The sequence below is a fragment of the Pezoporus wallicus genome, unplaced genomic scaffold (assembly GCF_028554395.1).
Source record: "Pezoporus wallicus isolate ANWC-B61680 ecotype Strahan unplaced genomic scaffold, APGP_CSIRO_Pwel_v1 contig_6520, whole genome shotgun sequence".
Taxonomy (NCBI): domain Eukaryota; kingdom Metazoa; phylum Chordata; class Aves; order Psittaciformes; family Psittacidae; genus Pezoporus; species Pezoporus wallicus.
Genome location: NW_026636887.1, coordinates 1,444,934 through 1,461,152, shown reverse-complemented (window position 1 = coordinate 1,461,152; position 16,219 = coordinate 1,444,934). Strand labels below are relative to the sequence as shown.

The following is a 16,219-nucleotide window of genomic DNA, read 5'->3' as shown; positions in this document are numbered from 1 at the left end:
TATTGCAAACAGTCAGTTCTTTGGCTAGGCTATGGTGCCATGGTTATGTTAACTTTAAAAAAACACATGCCTGTTGAGATCAACTAGGTTCTACCTTATGGTTTTTTTACTTAATTGCCCTGAGAGAATACTGTGTTTTTTATGCATCCTAAGAAATGTTCTTTTTAGTGCAACTACTGTAATTACCTGTTTAAGATTGATAAAGGAGCATGTGGGCATAATGTTAGTCATTTCCTGTTTAATCATTTAATACCAAAATGTTATGTCTGCTCTTAAGTGTTTAATCAGGAAAGGAAAATCCTCCTTCCCAGGCTGGCATGCACAGTATCTGTCAAAGGCAGAACCACCACATCTCTAGAGGTAAAATGTAAAGCATCACACTGGCCCCTCATTTTTTAAAGCCCGGGTTCTTCCTGCACATTGGTATATAGGAAGTGCCTGTGTCCTCATGTTGTGCAGGCAGGGGTCATAGTAGAAGTCAGGGAGCATTACAGCCTCATGCTTAGCAGAGGGCAGATAGTTATTGTAGGCCTAGTCTGGGGGAGCAGAGCTAAATGCTGATCTTGGCATCTCCCTGTCATGGCCAGTGAAGTGAGCAGCATGACTGTATGGCAAAAGTCACTTGCACCTCTCAAATGACTGTGTGTGCCTGAACACCCTTTGCTGACTGTTCTTAAGAGCAGGATGTTACTGCATGTTATAATACATTGTAAAGCTGTTTCTGTCACTGTATGTTTATAGCAAGCTGAGGAGTTCTTTTGGTATGTTTTAGTTTTTCTTCCCTTCTTTGTCACCACCACATTCTAGAGCTACAGTTTCACCTGAAGGAAAATCAGGAAAACCACATGTAACAAGGGCCTCTTCATTTTCAGCTATTGTATAGAAACATTGTTTTCTTTCACACAGAAGCTATATCTAAGGACAGAAGAAATACACCATTGAAAATGCTAATAGTTCATTTAAATAGTTTTGCTCTCAGTTTTAATATAGTATGTTCAGTTCATAAAATATACATGTACACTTAGTATTTCATTTGATGTTTTGACTTGAGAGAATTGATATCTCTCAGGCTTCTGCAATCTACATAACTGTGTACATGAGACATATTCTTGCTGCTGCTGTGCTTTTGAGATAGAAATTGATATGAAGAAGTTACATGTTTTTTAAAAAAATGAGTAAATAGAATCAGAAAGTAAAATGGTGACTGTTTCCTGGCACAAGACAATTGACACGTGAAAGACTGAGTGGTTGGTGTATACCAAGGTTTTTCACATATGCTCTGTCCCCAGTCTTTGATAAAATTTCTTTTTTTCAGTAATGCTTATGACTTTTGTTAAAAAATAAGCAAAAAAGCTTCTTAAAGGTTAAATATAATCTTGTTTGCTGATATGGAAGGTTGAAGTCGGGTATTTTAGGAGCTAATACATATTATTGAGTGAAATAATTCCTTACTTCTGTTTTGCCACAGTTTATCTCAAAACACAGCAAGGTTTTGAATTTGCTCTGAATAAATTCTGAGTCTGTAAACTTCAGCATATATAATGAGAGCAATCCAGTGTGATAAGAATGATATCATAGTGTACTGAAAAATTTCTGGAAAAGTTGTACAAATAGAATTCAGTCCTAAGAAACATCTTTTAAGGTATATCATGTTACTTTAATGACTCCTGGGAAAACAATGCTATTCTTTTTTTTTCTTGACACCATGTCCTGGGTTCAGCAGTAGCAGTCATTTTTCTCCTTCTTGGTAGCTGGTGCAGTGCTGTGTTTTGACTTTCGGCTCAGGAACAGAGCTGATAACAATGATGTTTTGGTTTGGCCAAGGACTTTGTGAGCCTCATGCTCTGCCAGGGGGAGGGGAAGCTGGGAGGAAGCAGAGACAGGACACCTGACCCAAACTGACCAAAGAGGTATTCCATACCACAGCACGTCATGCCCAGGAGGTAACTGAGAGTTACCCAGAAGGGCTGGGACTGCAGGGTTGGAGGACGTATTGGTCAGTGCTTGGTCGGGCTGGGGAGGGGGGGGGGCGAGTTATCGGTCTGCTGGTGCTGAGGTGTTGTATTCTCTTCCCTTGTTATTTCCTTTATCATTATTATCATTGGTGGTAGCAGTAGTGATTTGTGTTATACCTTAGTTACTAAACTGTTCTTATCTCAACCCGTGAGAGTTGCATTCTTTTCGATTCTCCTCTCTGTCCCTCTGGGAGTAGGGGGAGGGAAAGAAGGGGGGGAAGTGAGTGAACGTGTTGCTTGACTAGGTTTAAACCCCGACACACCATCAACTGATCTTTAGGCATACCTATGTCTTGATATAAAAGTAACATTCTGTTGCTGCTTTGCCATGGGCCTTGTCATATTTTTATGAATCTTAAATAGAAGTGCCTGGATATTTTATTTTGTTTCCTGGGAGCCATGCTAGAACTACTTTTATAGGATGCTGAATTTGTGTCCGATTTTATATCTAGCAGCCTGAGGAGCTGCTTCTGTGTATGCTTAGTAAGCTTTATAGCATCCTCGCTGTCTGTAGAACCAGTGAAACTATTTTTTCACTGATTTTGGAAAGCATGGAAAATGTTCTTAACTTTATTTGTTGATGACTACTGCATAGTCGCAGTCCTACAGAGATGGAATTCAACAATTAAATAACAACTGGTTTCAAATATAATTGTGTGTATTACATCAATAGATCCCAGGTATTGTGCCAAACACAATTAGGATTTTTCCTCTGATGGACACATCAGGTAGAATCCTTTTTTGAATGCAGGTGAATTAGAGTTTTCTAAATGCATTACAGACTTATCTTTTTGTCTGTCAATCTGAAGTAATTCCTGCATAGTGTCTTTGAAAAGATTTAAATTAGATTTTCAAAGTATGGAAGAAATTACAACAAGTGTTTGTTTCAGATGAAGTAGATACAAATTGATTTTAAATAGTAAAGTGATTTAAGTAATGAGTTCTGATCCAGTTGCCAAAAAGCCTGTTTTCAAGAGTCAGAATCCACTGTACAGTTAAATATGCTGATAGTTTAATTCAGTTTCCTTGATCTGTAGTTCAGGGTGATTTAAGTACTCACAGTACTTAGCTGTCATTTCTAAACTTGAGACTTCCCTTTGATCAGGTAATGTAGTCTTCTGAGATCTGCCTTAAAGTAGGATTCAGGATGCTTTCCAACTGAGATTTGTCCTGAAATATGTTTTTTCCTATCTAGTCTGTGCCATAAGTTCAGATGATATGTTTTCTTCCCTGTAGGTATATCTCAAAGCTTTAAATCCTTTCTTCATTCCCTGCTTTTTAACAGGCAAGGTCTCAAACATGTTGCTATATACATTTATTTCAGAAACGCTTTCTGATGCATTTTTATCCCAAGACAACGGTGTGCATGTTTGTTATTTTTCCTTTGTTTTTGAATTATGTAGCTTAGTTTTTCTGTTAGTGTTGAGCTTCTTCTAGTTAATGCTATAGCAAAAGCAAAGTTCAGTCAACATTTACATTGCTGTAGTGTTTATTCTGCTATGGTAGATTTGAGTCTGGCTTTCTCTTACATATCTGACAAATAAAGAAATTAAGAGCAGGAAGTCTCCATATAAAGAGTCTTATGGAAAGTATGGTAACCTCATTTATAAAATCAGGAAGTGAATAGTCTTTACCTGGAACAGAGAAGTTGATTTATTAATTTATTCTTCAGATTTTTGTCTTGCTGTCTTCATCATATGTAGTCTTAAGTATCTGACTACAGCAGAAAACAGCAGTGAATGATGGAGGTGCTGACTGTTTTTATTTGGAGTGAAAATTTTTAGCAATTTGGCTTCACAAAATATCTGACTATGTAACATCTGGTACAACATTCATCTGTGTTTTCAGGTGCACTACAATGTTGGCAAAAACCTGGCTGACAAAGGAAATCAAAGTGCTGCAATCAAATACTACAGAGAAGCTGTAAGGTATTAGGAATTTTACTGCTTTAACGATCGATCCTAAAATTTCTTTCATGTTCAACATGAAGAAAATGCTTAGGTATTCATTTTCGTGATCTGCAGCATTGCAGAGCTATCAATTTGCATATAGTAATACATGTTCCATACGTAATAATCATCTCTTAAATTTTAAATTTTAGGTTGAATCCTAAATATGTACATGCCATGAACAACCTTGGAAATATTCTGAAAGAAAGAAATGAGCTCCAAGAAGCAGAGGAGTTGCTGTCCTTAGCTGTACAAATACAGTATGTTTAGAACAGTGCTAAGCAGCATTTTTCACCAAGCAGAAATGATACAATCAATAGGATCTTGTGTTCTAAATGCTCAACTGTTCTCTCTCTTCTTTTTTTCCCCATTTGCCCAGACCTGATTTTGCTGCTGCATGGATGAATCTAGGAATAGTACAGAACAGTTTAAGAAGGTTTGAAGAGGCAGAGCAAAGCTACTGGACAGCAATTAAACACAGGAAAAAATATCCAGATTGTTACTACAATTTAGGGCGGTTGGTAAGTGCTTTTGAATAAATTACATCTATGATAGGAATCCGTGTGTGTGTGTGCATATAACAAAAAAAAAAATCTACTGTGCTGTTAAATATGCTGATAGTTTAATTCGGTTTCCTTGATTTGTAGTTCAGAGTGATTTAGTATTTTTGGTAGTTTTTCCTATTGCTTTCCCAGCACACTTCCTTCCATAGCAACCTTCTGTAGTCCTAATTTTTTCATACAGAGAGGTATAATCAAAAATATAAATTGTGGTCTTTTGTTCAAACGATATTATTAGTCATTTCCCAATATTAGACTCTTTTCAGTCATACTTGTATTGTTAGGTAGTAGAACTATGCCCTAAAAAAAATCATTTAGATTCTTGGAAATGATAAGTAAATATTTACTTATTCTCTTGTGTAGATTTCCAGATTCTATGCTGGTTTTCTTCCCTATCTTATTGGTACATGCATATGTGAAAACAAGCCTGGGTGCCAGAGAAAAGCAGGTTAAAATTAGTATATAGCACTCTCTCTTCCATAGTACCATAGTATTCTATTTACATTTCACATTCTTGTCTCTAAAAAGTTCTATTAGAATGGAATAGCTCTTTAGAACAGCTCTTTACTGTCTTTTGTGCATGGTAGGAAAGTAAAACAAATCAGAGTGAAATGACTGGGTTTTTCTTTGGTTTTAGTACGCAGATTTGAATCGCCATATAGATGCATTGAATGCATGGAGGAATGCTACAGTTCTGAAACCAGAGCATAGTTTGGCTTGGAACAATATGATTATATTGCTTGATAACACAGGTATAAGCATATTTGAATGTTTTAATGAATAATTCAGTGTCTAGCAAAACTTGAGGCTTTTTCTGTATTTATCTAAATGGAGGTATGCCTCTTGTTTTCTGTCCAGCCGCTCTATAAATGGTTTTAAAGCATCATTTGGAATCCAGCCCATAAATTGAATTTCTGATCCTTATTTGAAATGCCATCATTGTGGAGGCATGTTTATATTGTAGACCAAACTTAACTTTTGAATCTGTGCTTTGTTGTTCTGAAGGTGTTACCCGTTGAAAACAAAATGGGGGGGGTTCTATTGTCTTATTCTGTGTAATTTTACATTTGCATGTGTATGATACCTGGTTTTCTTTAAAAATGCATGTACTCATTTTGTACAATATGCATGCTTGCAGCATGAAAAGTAACTAGTAAGGCTGTGTTAAAATATGCTTTTGTTTTTTTTCCACTGAATGGGCTTCCAGGCAATCTAGCTCAAGCAGAAGCAGTTGGAAGAGAGGCCCTGGAATTAATACCTAATGATCATTCCCTTATGTTTTCATTGGCAAATGTACTGGGGAAATCACAAAAATATAAGGTAGGTAATGAGCTTTCTGAATGTTCAGTTTTAGGTTTGGGGTTTGGTTGGATTTTTTTTCCTGTTTAAACTCTTTAAGCTTTTTGTAGAAACTGTTTGAGGAGGTCATTGTCAAGTGTGACTTAGATAATCAGGTTTAAATGCCCATTTCTGTCACAGTATTGCTGTGTGATTCTGGCCTGAGTTCATCCCATCTTATTTTAGGTGCCTGGGTTATGAATGTTGCTACCCGAAACTACTGTCAGTGGTCATTGAAGGGAAACAGGCATTTAGGCACACTAGAGGGCACTTAGGGTCTTGCATTGCTTCACTGCGGAGAGAGAGAGCCTGCTCTGATTTAGAGGCCTTGTTTCAGGAGCTAAAATTAGATGTGATATGCTAGTCCTTGTGCTTTTGGTATGTAAAGGAAGCAAGGTTTACCATTACCCCATATGAATTCTAGCCTTTTGCTCAGACACGATCTAAAACAGAGATACACAGACTTGCTAATTGCAGACTGAGGATGGGATACCTGGGTAATTCCAGAATATTAAGAGGAAAAAGTCCATGCATCGAGCACTGTATTGAACTTTCTCTTGGATGCAGTGGACCAGCCTGTGAGTGGTGTACCTCAGCATTAGCTACTTCTATTTACAAGTAGTAAAGGTTATCGAATTGATAAGAATGAGTTATTTTCCAAAAGGAATTGTATGAGCTAGCAGAATAAATCATACACAGTTAATATATTTAGTTGTTTTAATTTACTCCATAGTCACTGATTTATGTATGTGATACGGACAAATTAATAATCAAGGAAGTTTTTTGTATTCGTCAGAAAACTGTCATTTACTGAATAATGGCTTTTGGGGGTTTTGGTGGCCTTTCGATAGCAGCAATGTTAGCAGCACTGAAGGAATATCCTCAATATATGCAACTTAAGGAGACTTCATGATGTGAAACTTCTTAGAATAGATGCATTTTTCCTCCAGTTATTGTGTTCACTTGGATTTTTACAGTCCTGTTCAGCTGTGGAGTCATGACATATCCATATGAGAAGCGAGGGCCTGTGACAACCCAACACTTGCTTTAGTTTGTGATAAATTGCTGTTAAGACACCCCATCACTGTTTGCAGACTGGCTGGTTTTTTTTCTGTACACTCTGTTTCTTTTCTCTCTCCATCTGAGACTGTTATAAAATATATATTTTAGATTAGTTTAACAAAGTTCCAAAGTGATACAAATTAACGGCCAGGATGTATAAGGGATGAGATTATGGAGGAGGTAATTGCTGAGATTATTTTGGTTAGTCGTGACTGTGAAAGAATGGAGTATTGTATAGTTATTCATCAAGAAGAGCATGCAGCATGACAGAATAAAGAGCATTCATAATGATATAAGTAGAAAAGTTAAGTTGAAAACAAGCTAGAAAACTTTTCCAGGTGTAGGAGAAATAATTCTGGTTTAGTGGATTTAAAAAATTAAAAGAAGAGGTAGTGCTTTTGATTGCTAGGTCTGAAAGGTCATTATGCTGCAGGGGAGTGTATTGGAGACAAAGTAGAAATGACAGTAGGGGAAATGAAGCTTCCAGGTCAGCATCCTAAATAAAGTAAAAGTAGCAATGGAGCCCAGCAAAGAAAGCAGGGAGCCAGAGAGTGTTCTAGTAGTTCAATATGGAGTAGTAGGTTTGCGCAGAGCAAAAACCTTAACTAGTCACTTGAAGTAGATGAATTGTAACAGAGAGCAAATTAAGGGGATTGAGAAGTAGACTCACTTAGAAAAGGTTATGATCTCAGCAGCTGTATTTTGCATCACCTTGAAAGAGCAGCCACGGGGGGGGGAGGGGGCTAAATGGGAGAATGCTAAATGACAATTAAAATGCATAGAAAATTCAGGCTTCTTGTCCACCCCCTCACCATGTAAAAACAGAGAAGTAGATGACTCCCTAATAAGAGTGTTTTGAGTGTTTGGAATGGGAGGGCAGTAGGAGGGAATGGAGACTATCGAGGTGATAGAGGTAATTTTCAGAAGGCTACCTGGCTATGTCTGATGTGTTGTATAACCTCAGGCATTTCATTTACTGGATTACTTATTATGTGTGTATATAAAAGTTGTATTGGCTCTGTTGCCATAAAGTAAGATCTGTTCTGTGCTTTTTGTTATCTCTTATTTTAAAAGACATTCAGTTGAAAAGTTTATACTATGTTATGAGAGATCTCTTTCCACTCACCACAGAATATTCTCCTTCAGTTTCAAATATACTTTGATTTTCAGCTGAAGATGGTTTTCCTGAAAAAAAAAAAAAAATGCAACCCCTTATGATTTCTGTTTGTATCTACTCATGAATTACTTATTGCTCCAGAAACAAAAGCACATAAAGAATGAGCTGTTTTGGTGGTTTTGGTTTGGTTTTTTTAATTAATATCTGTTATACAAAGTTAGAGATCTCCTTTAAATGCTTGTTCTTGTCACAATGGATGAAGAACCAAGCTATCTTTAGTTCTTTGAAAATATGGATGCTGTACTTTTGTAATGCTTTTTCTGTGAAAAATACAATAAATTGAAACCATTCAGCTTTTTTTTTTCTGTATTTGAAATAAAGCCAGACTACAATTTTGTGCTGTGGCCTTGACAGCAGATGGAATGCAGTGTGCTTACCCAAAGCCTTTGCTATGCACAGTGTGCAAGTTTCTTGGCAACACTTAAAGATTTGGCAAGATACAGCAATTTGAAATATCACCAATGTACTGGAATGTGTATTTACTCCATATAGCTACAGTAATACAGCACCTTAAATAGCCTTTAATCAGCCAGTATGCTTCTACTAGCTGCTGGGCAAAGTAGTGGTGATAAAAATGTTTTCAGCATGTAGCTGAAAATGTGTGGTAATGGCAGCCAGCACTGAGAATCCATTCCATGAAATTTTCTGGGAGCACATTGAACTTGTTGTCCCGTTATGCCTCAGCAGTGAGAGGATGAGACCATACATTAGGTGCTTATCCTTTGTGTAGGTGGCAACTTTTAGGCATAAGAGTGAATTAATTGGACAGCACATCTTTCACTTTGATTGCTGTTAACCTGCCCAGTGAAGAAAACAGAGATTTACTTATTAGACCAAAATAATAAATTTTGTTGGAGGAAAAAAATACAACTTATTACTGTATGCTTTCAAGTGCCTGTTGATTTTTTAGGCTTCGATGGTCATACGAAAAGAGGATATCTTGCAACACAACTAGACTTGCCAAGTGTGACAGAGTTAAAATCATAGAATCATTTTTACAGAAAAGGGTAGTCAGAGTCATCTAATCCAATCACCAGGGCAATTTCTAGTTGAATTTTGAGCATCTCTATGGAAGGCGACTCTGAAACTTCTGCAGACAGCATCATCCACTGCTTGATAACCCTTTGGTTTAAAAAAGTTTCCAGACATTTGGTTCCCTTGGTCAGTACTATCCAAGTACTTCTTCTCCTGAAATAGGATGTCCTGCAAAAGGATTTGTCAAGAACCCTAGGGTTTGTAATTTCCTTGACCTGTGAAGATGAAGGCATTTTATGCATCAGCTTTCTTGGCTTAAGAGTCGCAGCCTTATTTCTGTGCTCAGCAGTTCCCTGAAAGGAGCCCAGTTCGGGTTTGAATTTGGATATACTGGGAAGCCCTTAAGTCGCTCAAAAGTTGAGTGACTCAATTTTGACACATCAGATATTTCTTGCCTCTGAGGGACTTTTGCAGAGACTTATTTCATGCTTCACATGAGAACATGGTGGAACCAAAAATCTGGCTGACAGGTTTTCTTTTTCAGTAGAGCCTGTCTAGTTTCGTAGATTTCAGTAATAAAAGCTTAGCACAAAGGAAAACCGTTTTCCCCAGTTATTGTTCTCACATACCTCAGACAGCAAGTATGTGCATTCAGACAGAAGCCTACCACACTGAGGTAATTTCATCTTCAGTTCAATTGCATTGAAACTGAATGGGCAACTTTCCCTAGAACACAGCACAGAATAGAAACCTATGTAAAAATTGCTCCCCAAAATATATAAGCTTGCATGCAAGTGAGTACATATACTCCATTTGGATCGGGGGAGAAGTATCTTTTTAAACTTCTGCAAGGAAATATGCTCTGGAACAGAAGTATCTACATTAGCAGCTGCTTTGGGAAAATAAAAATATTTGAATTTGAGAATAAATTTACTGGTAAATTGTTCTCTGAATATTTGGTGAGGGAGTTCAGGTTCCCTAAGAACAAATTGGGTATCAGTGGTCCTAAGAGTACGCCACTGCACCTGGGAATCTGGAAAAGGTAACTTGTGAGGAATGTTTCAGTTGGCTTGATCTTTTTAAGGAGCAGGCACTCGGCTACTCTTCACTGAGAACCACACTGAAACAGGTCAGGTCTTGAGCAACCATGGCAGGGGAGTTGCAAGTAGATGATCTTATAGTCCTTTTCAACAATCTGTTTGAAAGGGGTTTACTGGAATGCCCCTATTTTAAATGGAAAGGCACCTGAAAGCAGTTTGGTCAGGCAGTGAATTATATTACCCTTAATTTGTTTGAATAAGTAGGGAAAGTTTCAGTAGGTGAAAATACTGAAACTGTGCATAGGGAAAAAAAAAGCAAGTAAACTGCTTTGCAAACTTCACTAGTGCTTAATAGCTGTCTGCTAAAGTAACAGCAGCCTGTGAAAGCATGGCACCTATTTGTAGCTTTATTACTGTTTTCTGGAGGCTGTAGCCACCTGACAGACAGTATCACATGGGCTTAGAATATATATGTACTGTGGTATCACATAAATTTGGCATTTTGGGGAGGGTTTTTAATTACAATCATGGGTCAATTTTGTAATATTTTATATACTGAAGGAGTAGACTGTCCTGTTGACTTGTTCTTCTAAATTATTCAGGAATCTGAAGCTTTGTTCCTGAAGGCAATTAAAGCCAATCCAAATGCTGCCAGTTATCATGGTAATTTGGGTAAGAGCCTTTCTAACTCTTATCAGCTGTATTGTTTGTTTGCTTCATATTCATTATGTTTTAAAAGAAAAAGCATTCTTTTAAGCCTTCTTCCTGCTGGGCAGATTTCTATTTCACTTCCTAGAAAAACTGCCAGCCAGAAGAACAGGGCACTAAACCAGAAAAGCTGTCACATGATATGACAGATCAAGAGGGCTGCACAATCCAGCCCAGAGGTAGCTGCACTTCAGTGTCTGCAAATTGGTTCATTTATGCTGTGCTTGTAACCCGCAATGAGCTCACCAGATAAGAGCTGCCATTTATGGCTGCAATGTAATTCATTCCTTCATCATTCCCATGCCAGTTCTGCTCCCAGGCTTTGCTCCTGTGGTTGGCAACAGAACAAGCAGCTACTGTGCCACCAGCCAGCGAGAGACCCTCACTGGAAAACAAATGCTTTAATGTTGTTTTCCAAGTGATTGGCAAGATTGCACATTATTCAACAATATTGCTAATGAAATTCCTCATTGATGTTCCAGCTGTGCTTTATCATCGCTGGGGAAATCTTGACTTGGCAAAGAAGCACTACGAAGTCTCTCTGAAGCTTGATCCTATGGCACCCGGGACCAAGGAAAACTACAACCTCCTAAGAAGAAAACTGGAGCAATTGCAAAAGAAAGGCGGTGCCTGATCTCTCCATTCAGGTTATCCATGCATGCTGTACACGAGTCATGTTACATGGGTATTTTTGACCATGTAAAGGATTCGGTTGTTATTTCTCAAAAATAATAACACCACCAGCACTGCACACTTGAATGTCCAGTTATGCCCTCCTAAAGATCCTAAAATTTCAGCATGAGGGTTTATTTTATTTTTACTCTTGAACTGCTTTTAAATTCCCTTAGAACAGTTTTATAGGTATATGAAAGCAACGGAGATGGAATTTCACAGCTTTCACTTATAATTTGGAATCTTCATCTGACTATTCTATGATTCTTTGACTTTTTTGTAGCAGGATGAATACCAGAAGGCAGTTTTATTTTTGAAAGTGATTCTTAAAAAGTGCAATTTCCTGTTTAAATACTTATCGAGTGTGAAGAATATCCATCCACTTCAGTTCTATTACTGCCTTCTACTGCCAGTCCTGCAGAGCCAGTGGAAGAATGGATTCTGTTCAGCACATCAGTCTACACATGTAATTTGCGTTATCCCCTTGGTCTTGTGCCTGGCCTCCACCCTGTGAAGTGTCAGATTTGTAGAGGAGTAAATGAGGACAAGGATTTGAGCATAAATGTTTGTCAGACAGTACACTGCTAAGGTATGCTTGAGTGAAGAAAATACTCTTAGATTAAGATGGCAGATGTTAGCAAGCAGCAAAGGGAAAAGAAGTGTGAGTCAGTAGAGAAGTCAGCTAGAGTTTGTGTCCTTGCAGACAGCCTCACCTAGCATAGACAGCTTGGGTAACGAGTCAGAATTGCTTTAGCTCCTGCTGCAGGTCAGTGGTCTAAATATAGTATAGCATCTACAGGAGCTAATTCCTGTGTTCTCAGGCATTTCAGTGCTTTCTGGTTAAGGATACTATACCTTTCAATTCCTATATTGTTGGTGAATTAGGAGAGAGTTTCTGTGAAAAAGTAACTGAGCAGATGACCTGACTTTGGCTGTTGATGTTTTAACTGGAAGGAACTCAGCTTCACCTTAGTCTCCTGTGGCTCATGTGTCTGCTGAAGTGTCAAATAAGCATAAACTGATCACATTGATGCGGGATGATTCAGAGATGGGGTACATTGATGCAATGTTGCTTCTCTAAATGGGCTATGCTTTAATACATGTTTAAACTCTGGCTGACCAGAGTTGTTTGTCTTGTGCTAATATTTACATTCATGCTTCAGATAGTCACATGTCTATTTGTTGTTTCCCTGGCATGGAAGATTGCTATTGGATATGAAAACTGAGGAATTTTACCTTTCTTTTCATATTCCTTTATTCTTTCCGACCCTGTCCCCCAGGAAGATACTGATCAGTGCAGTATTTGCAGCTTTTCTAATCCGTCCAATGATTACTGTATAGGAGGTTGTGAAATGTTCTTCATACACAACTTACTTATCTATGTGAGGAACCATTTAAAATGTTGGGGGAATGCTTGGCCTAAGACAGGATGTTGCATGACCCTGCCATGGGACCAGCTTGTAACCATTTTACATCTATACTATGTTTTGAACCTACTGTAGGCTACTTTTTTATTATAAATCTGCTTGGAAGTTACAGTTGTTTCAAGAACCAAGTGTGTCTGCAGAGCACACTGCAGTACTGCAGAGCTACCAAAGCATCCTCTGACAAAACTATTTTGGGTAACACAGGTAGTGCAGCTAATGTAATATTCTTGCCAGACTGACTCTAAATCTAGCCAGCAAGGCTGTGGCAGTGTGGTGCTGTCCGTAAGTTTGGGTTTGAATGAATTAATATGCCCACGTCATCTAGTATGTTGTCATACTGATTTTAGTTGAGGTACCAGGGACATGTATTTGTGCTAGGGCAGTGCTCCTCTTCTGCAAATACAGCCTGTTTCTCAGCAGGGCTTATTAGTTTATATAGGGTACTAAGTTGATGCAGTTGTTCCATTTCTTCTGGTTTCTGGACAGATTTTTCAGAAGCTAGTTTCTGAATGTACTTGCAGGATATAAACGTGCTCTTTGATAAGTGTCTGTACTGATCCAGCAGAATGTTGCACCACTATGAGTAGTCATCTTCCAAAAATCAGCATAGTTTAATCAGTACCAACTTTTGTATCTGAAACATGCTGAAATAGGTACAGCCTTCAGTACAAACGGCAGACTTCTAAGACTTGCCATACGTAGCCTCTTATTCATCAGACACAGAGAACATTTGGCTACTTCAATCAAAGAAGTATTAAAGAGTTGAGATCTGGCTGGATGAGCTAATTCATAGCAGAAGATAAGTGTGTTTAATCATGTCTTTTCTGTATATTTGGAATATGACATACTGAGTTTAAATTATTATTCTCATCATAAGGTTCACATGTACAGTTTTCCATGTTGCTTGCCATATTAGCTTTACAGAAATCCAGTAGATCAATATTATGTATGGGGTATGAATTCTCTCTAGATCATTGTAAACCAAAGTTGTTTTAGGAATTCCTCTGTGGGTCAGTCATTCTACTCAAGAATCTCAGATAGAAGAGACATGCCAACAAATTGATGGTTTTGGTGGCATTTAGAAGTGGTGTTTACTCTTCAATACAGACGTGAGTTCTTCTTGATTAGTTTTCTGACTACCTGTTTGTATTTTTGTGAAGGTTTATTTGTTTTGTATCATTTTCAGTGTTATATAAATTCAGTGTGATTACTTGTGTGACAGTAATAAGGATACAATTCTGTTTCAGTGTGATGTTAAGGCAGAATTGGGTTCAAAAGAAGCAACAAACAAAACCGCTTTTTTAATAAAAAATTCCTTAAGACTTTCAAGAATGCTAAGATTTTTTTACTTCATTTTCAGAAATATTTTCAGAGTGCAAATGATAGAGTGAGTTTTATTTAAAATGGTTAAATGTTAACCTTTTGCTTGATTTTTCATACCTCATGAATGATTCCTGGAACAGTGCATAATGCACAGCCTCGAAGAGAGAAGGGTGAAGAATAAGTGGGTTTGTACATAACTGTTGTTACAAACAGTTTCTGTCTTTCCAGCATGCTGGATTTTTTCCACCATTCCACCTTTCCACCATTGGTAATTACAGAAGATTGAAGTTGCTTTCTTAGCAGGTGGCTTGCTTGATTCTCTAATGAAATTAAGAAAACTGGATACTTTTATTTTTTTTGTCAAAGATTGCCTGTTCAAGTACAGTTCTGAAGAGAGAAATACAGAATGATTCAGTGCAAAAAATGGAGTCAGAAAAACATTCACAATGACTGCTATGGATGAGAGTCTCTTTCACCAAAAACTTCCAATGGAGTTCCCTAATTGTATGCTTCTGTCATGTTTAGACCAATGCCATGTACATGAAGTTTCCTAATTTCATACTTAGGATTTAAAGTTTACAGATGGAGGTTGTGTGCGTGTTTATGAGCATTCAGAAATAAAAATCTTAAGTACTTTTGAATGGTTTGTTAAAAATACAGGCCTGTTCACTGGGAACTTGTTTCCTTCATATTTGAGACCTGCACCTGAGCTATCTGTCCTAGTTTCTCTTTATAGTCACTGGGGAAAAAAACAAACCCAGGTAACTTGAGACAGGATTCATCTCCTAAAGAAAGCATCTTTAGGATGTGAGGCATCATGTACTTGAAGCAAGGTATTCTTCCTCACTAACTGCAAAGAGTAAGTAAGGTGATCAGCTCATATATGAAGAAAATCTCACTGCTGCTCAGTTGAAGTAATCTGGTCTCATATGCCTCCAGCACTCTCATACATTATTTGCACCAAGAATTTTAAAAGACTGGCACTGAAACAAATTGGCAGGTACTTGCCTTGAGAGTCAGAGAGTTATAGCAGTTGGACGAGGGAATGGGATCAGACAAACTGGGAGAGCTTTGGTTTCTGCAGACAGTTAAATTTTACACGACGGATAAACCACCTGAATGTTAAATTTCTGCCTACGGAAACAGAACGTTCAGGTTCAGTTTGATCCATTGTTAGCTTGTCTATCATCACAATAAATGGTAACAATTTCTTATTAAATTTACTTTTGGTGCCCTTTGTTTTACAAGCAATCTAAAGAAACTGTAAACTTGCAAAGGTGAGATTATATTTTTTTTTTCTTAAACTGAAGTGCTATTTCAAGCTGTAGCTGTTTGAATGTTAAATGTGATGGCATAGCCCAATTCTGTGTGGTGAGGTCTTTTAGTTTAAATAGCGTATTTGCTGGTTCCTGCTTGTGTTCTGCATTTCCTCTGAGTGCAGGTACATCTACACATCTATCATGTAGATTCCCAAGTGATTCTTGACTTGACCTTTGGCACTAGATAGTGCTTCCTCCCACAGCTCTTGATGTCTCTACCAGATGTGTGTTTATGAGGGCACGTTTAACTCAGAAAGGCTAAACATTGCTAGAAAATAAAGTGAGACCACACAGTTGAATTTCTGTGATGTAAAAATGCTCGGGGAACCAAACTCATGTCCTTTACAAACCACACGCAGCAGGTACTACTAGTACTGGTGATTTGGACTGAGTGCTGGGCTCCACAATAACATGAAATGGTTGTACATAGCTGTGTGTTCAGTGTGTGTCAGGGATGATACATGTCAAGTGATTCAGGGCTTTTTAAAATATTTTTCTTACAAAAAAGAAAATCCTTACAGATACTGAAATGGGAAGCTTGTGATTGCCGAGTTGAACTTTTTTAATGTAGAGTTTGATCATTTAGATTGCCAGTGGTATGTTCCAATTTATTTTCAGCTGAGCAAGAAGCAAAAAATTTGTAGCGCGGCCACG

At 37.8% G+C, this 16,219-nt stretch overlaps 1 protein-coding gene across 2 annotated transcripts in view; it reads left to right on the top strand.

Moving 5' to 3' along the window:
* TMTC4 (transmembrane O-mannosyltransferase targeting cadherins 4) overlaps positions 1–14,246 on the top strand; it is a 50,742-nt gene extending 36,496 nt beyond the window's left edge. Inside the window, exons 11-17 of one of the 2 annotated variants that reach the window (XM_057402099.1) lie at positions 3,864–3,943; positions 4,117–4,224; positions 4,344–4,485; positions 5,162–5,276; positions 5,732–5,844; positions 10,719–10,788; positions 11,307–14,246. In XM_057402099.1, coding sequence (XP_057258082.1) covers positions 3,864–3,943; positions 4,117–4,224; positions 4,344–4,485; positions 5,162–5,276; positions 5,732–5,844; positions 10,719–10,788; positions 11,307–11,458 — 780 coding nt within the window. In that variant the 3' untranslated portion in view covers positions 11,459–14,246. Of the gene's footprint in view, positions 1–3,863; positions 3,944–4,116; positions 4,225–4,343; positions 4,486–5,161; positions 5,277–5,731; positions 5,845–6,812; positions 8,121–10,718; positions 10,789–11,306 lie in introns of those variants that run through there. The other variant, XM_057402100.1, reaches the window with a different exon arrangement.
* Positions 14,247–16,219: the final 1,973 nt, after the last annotated feature.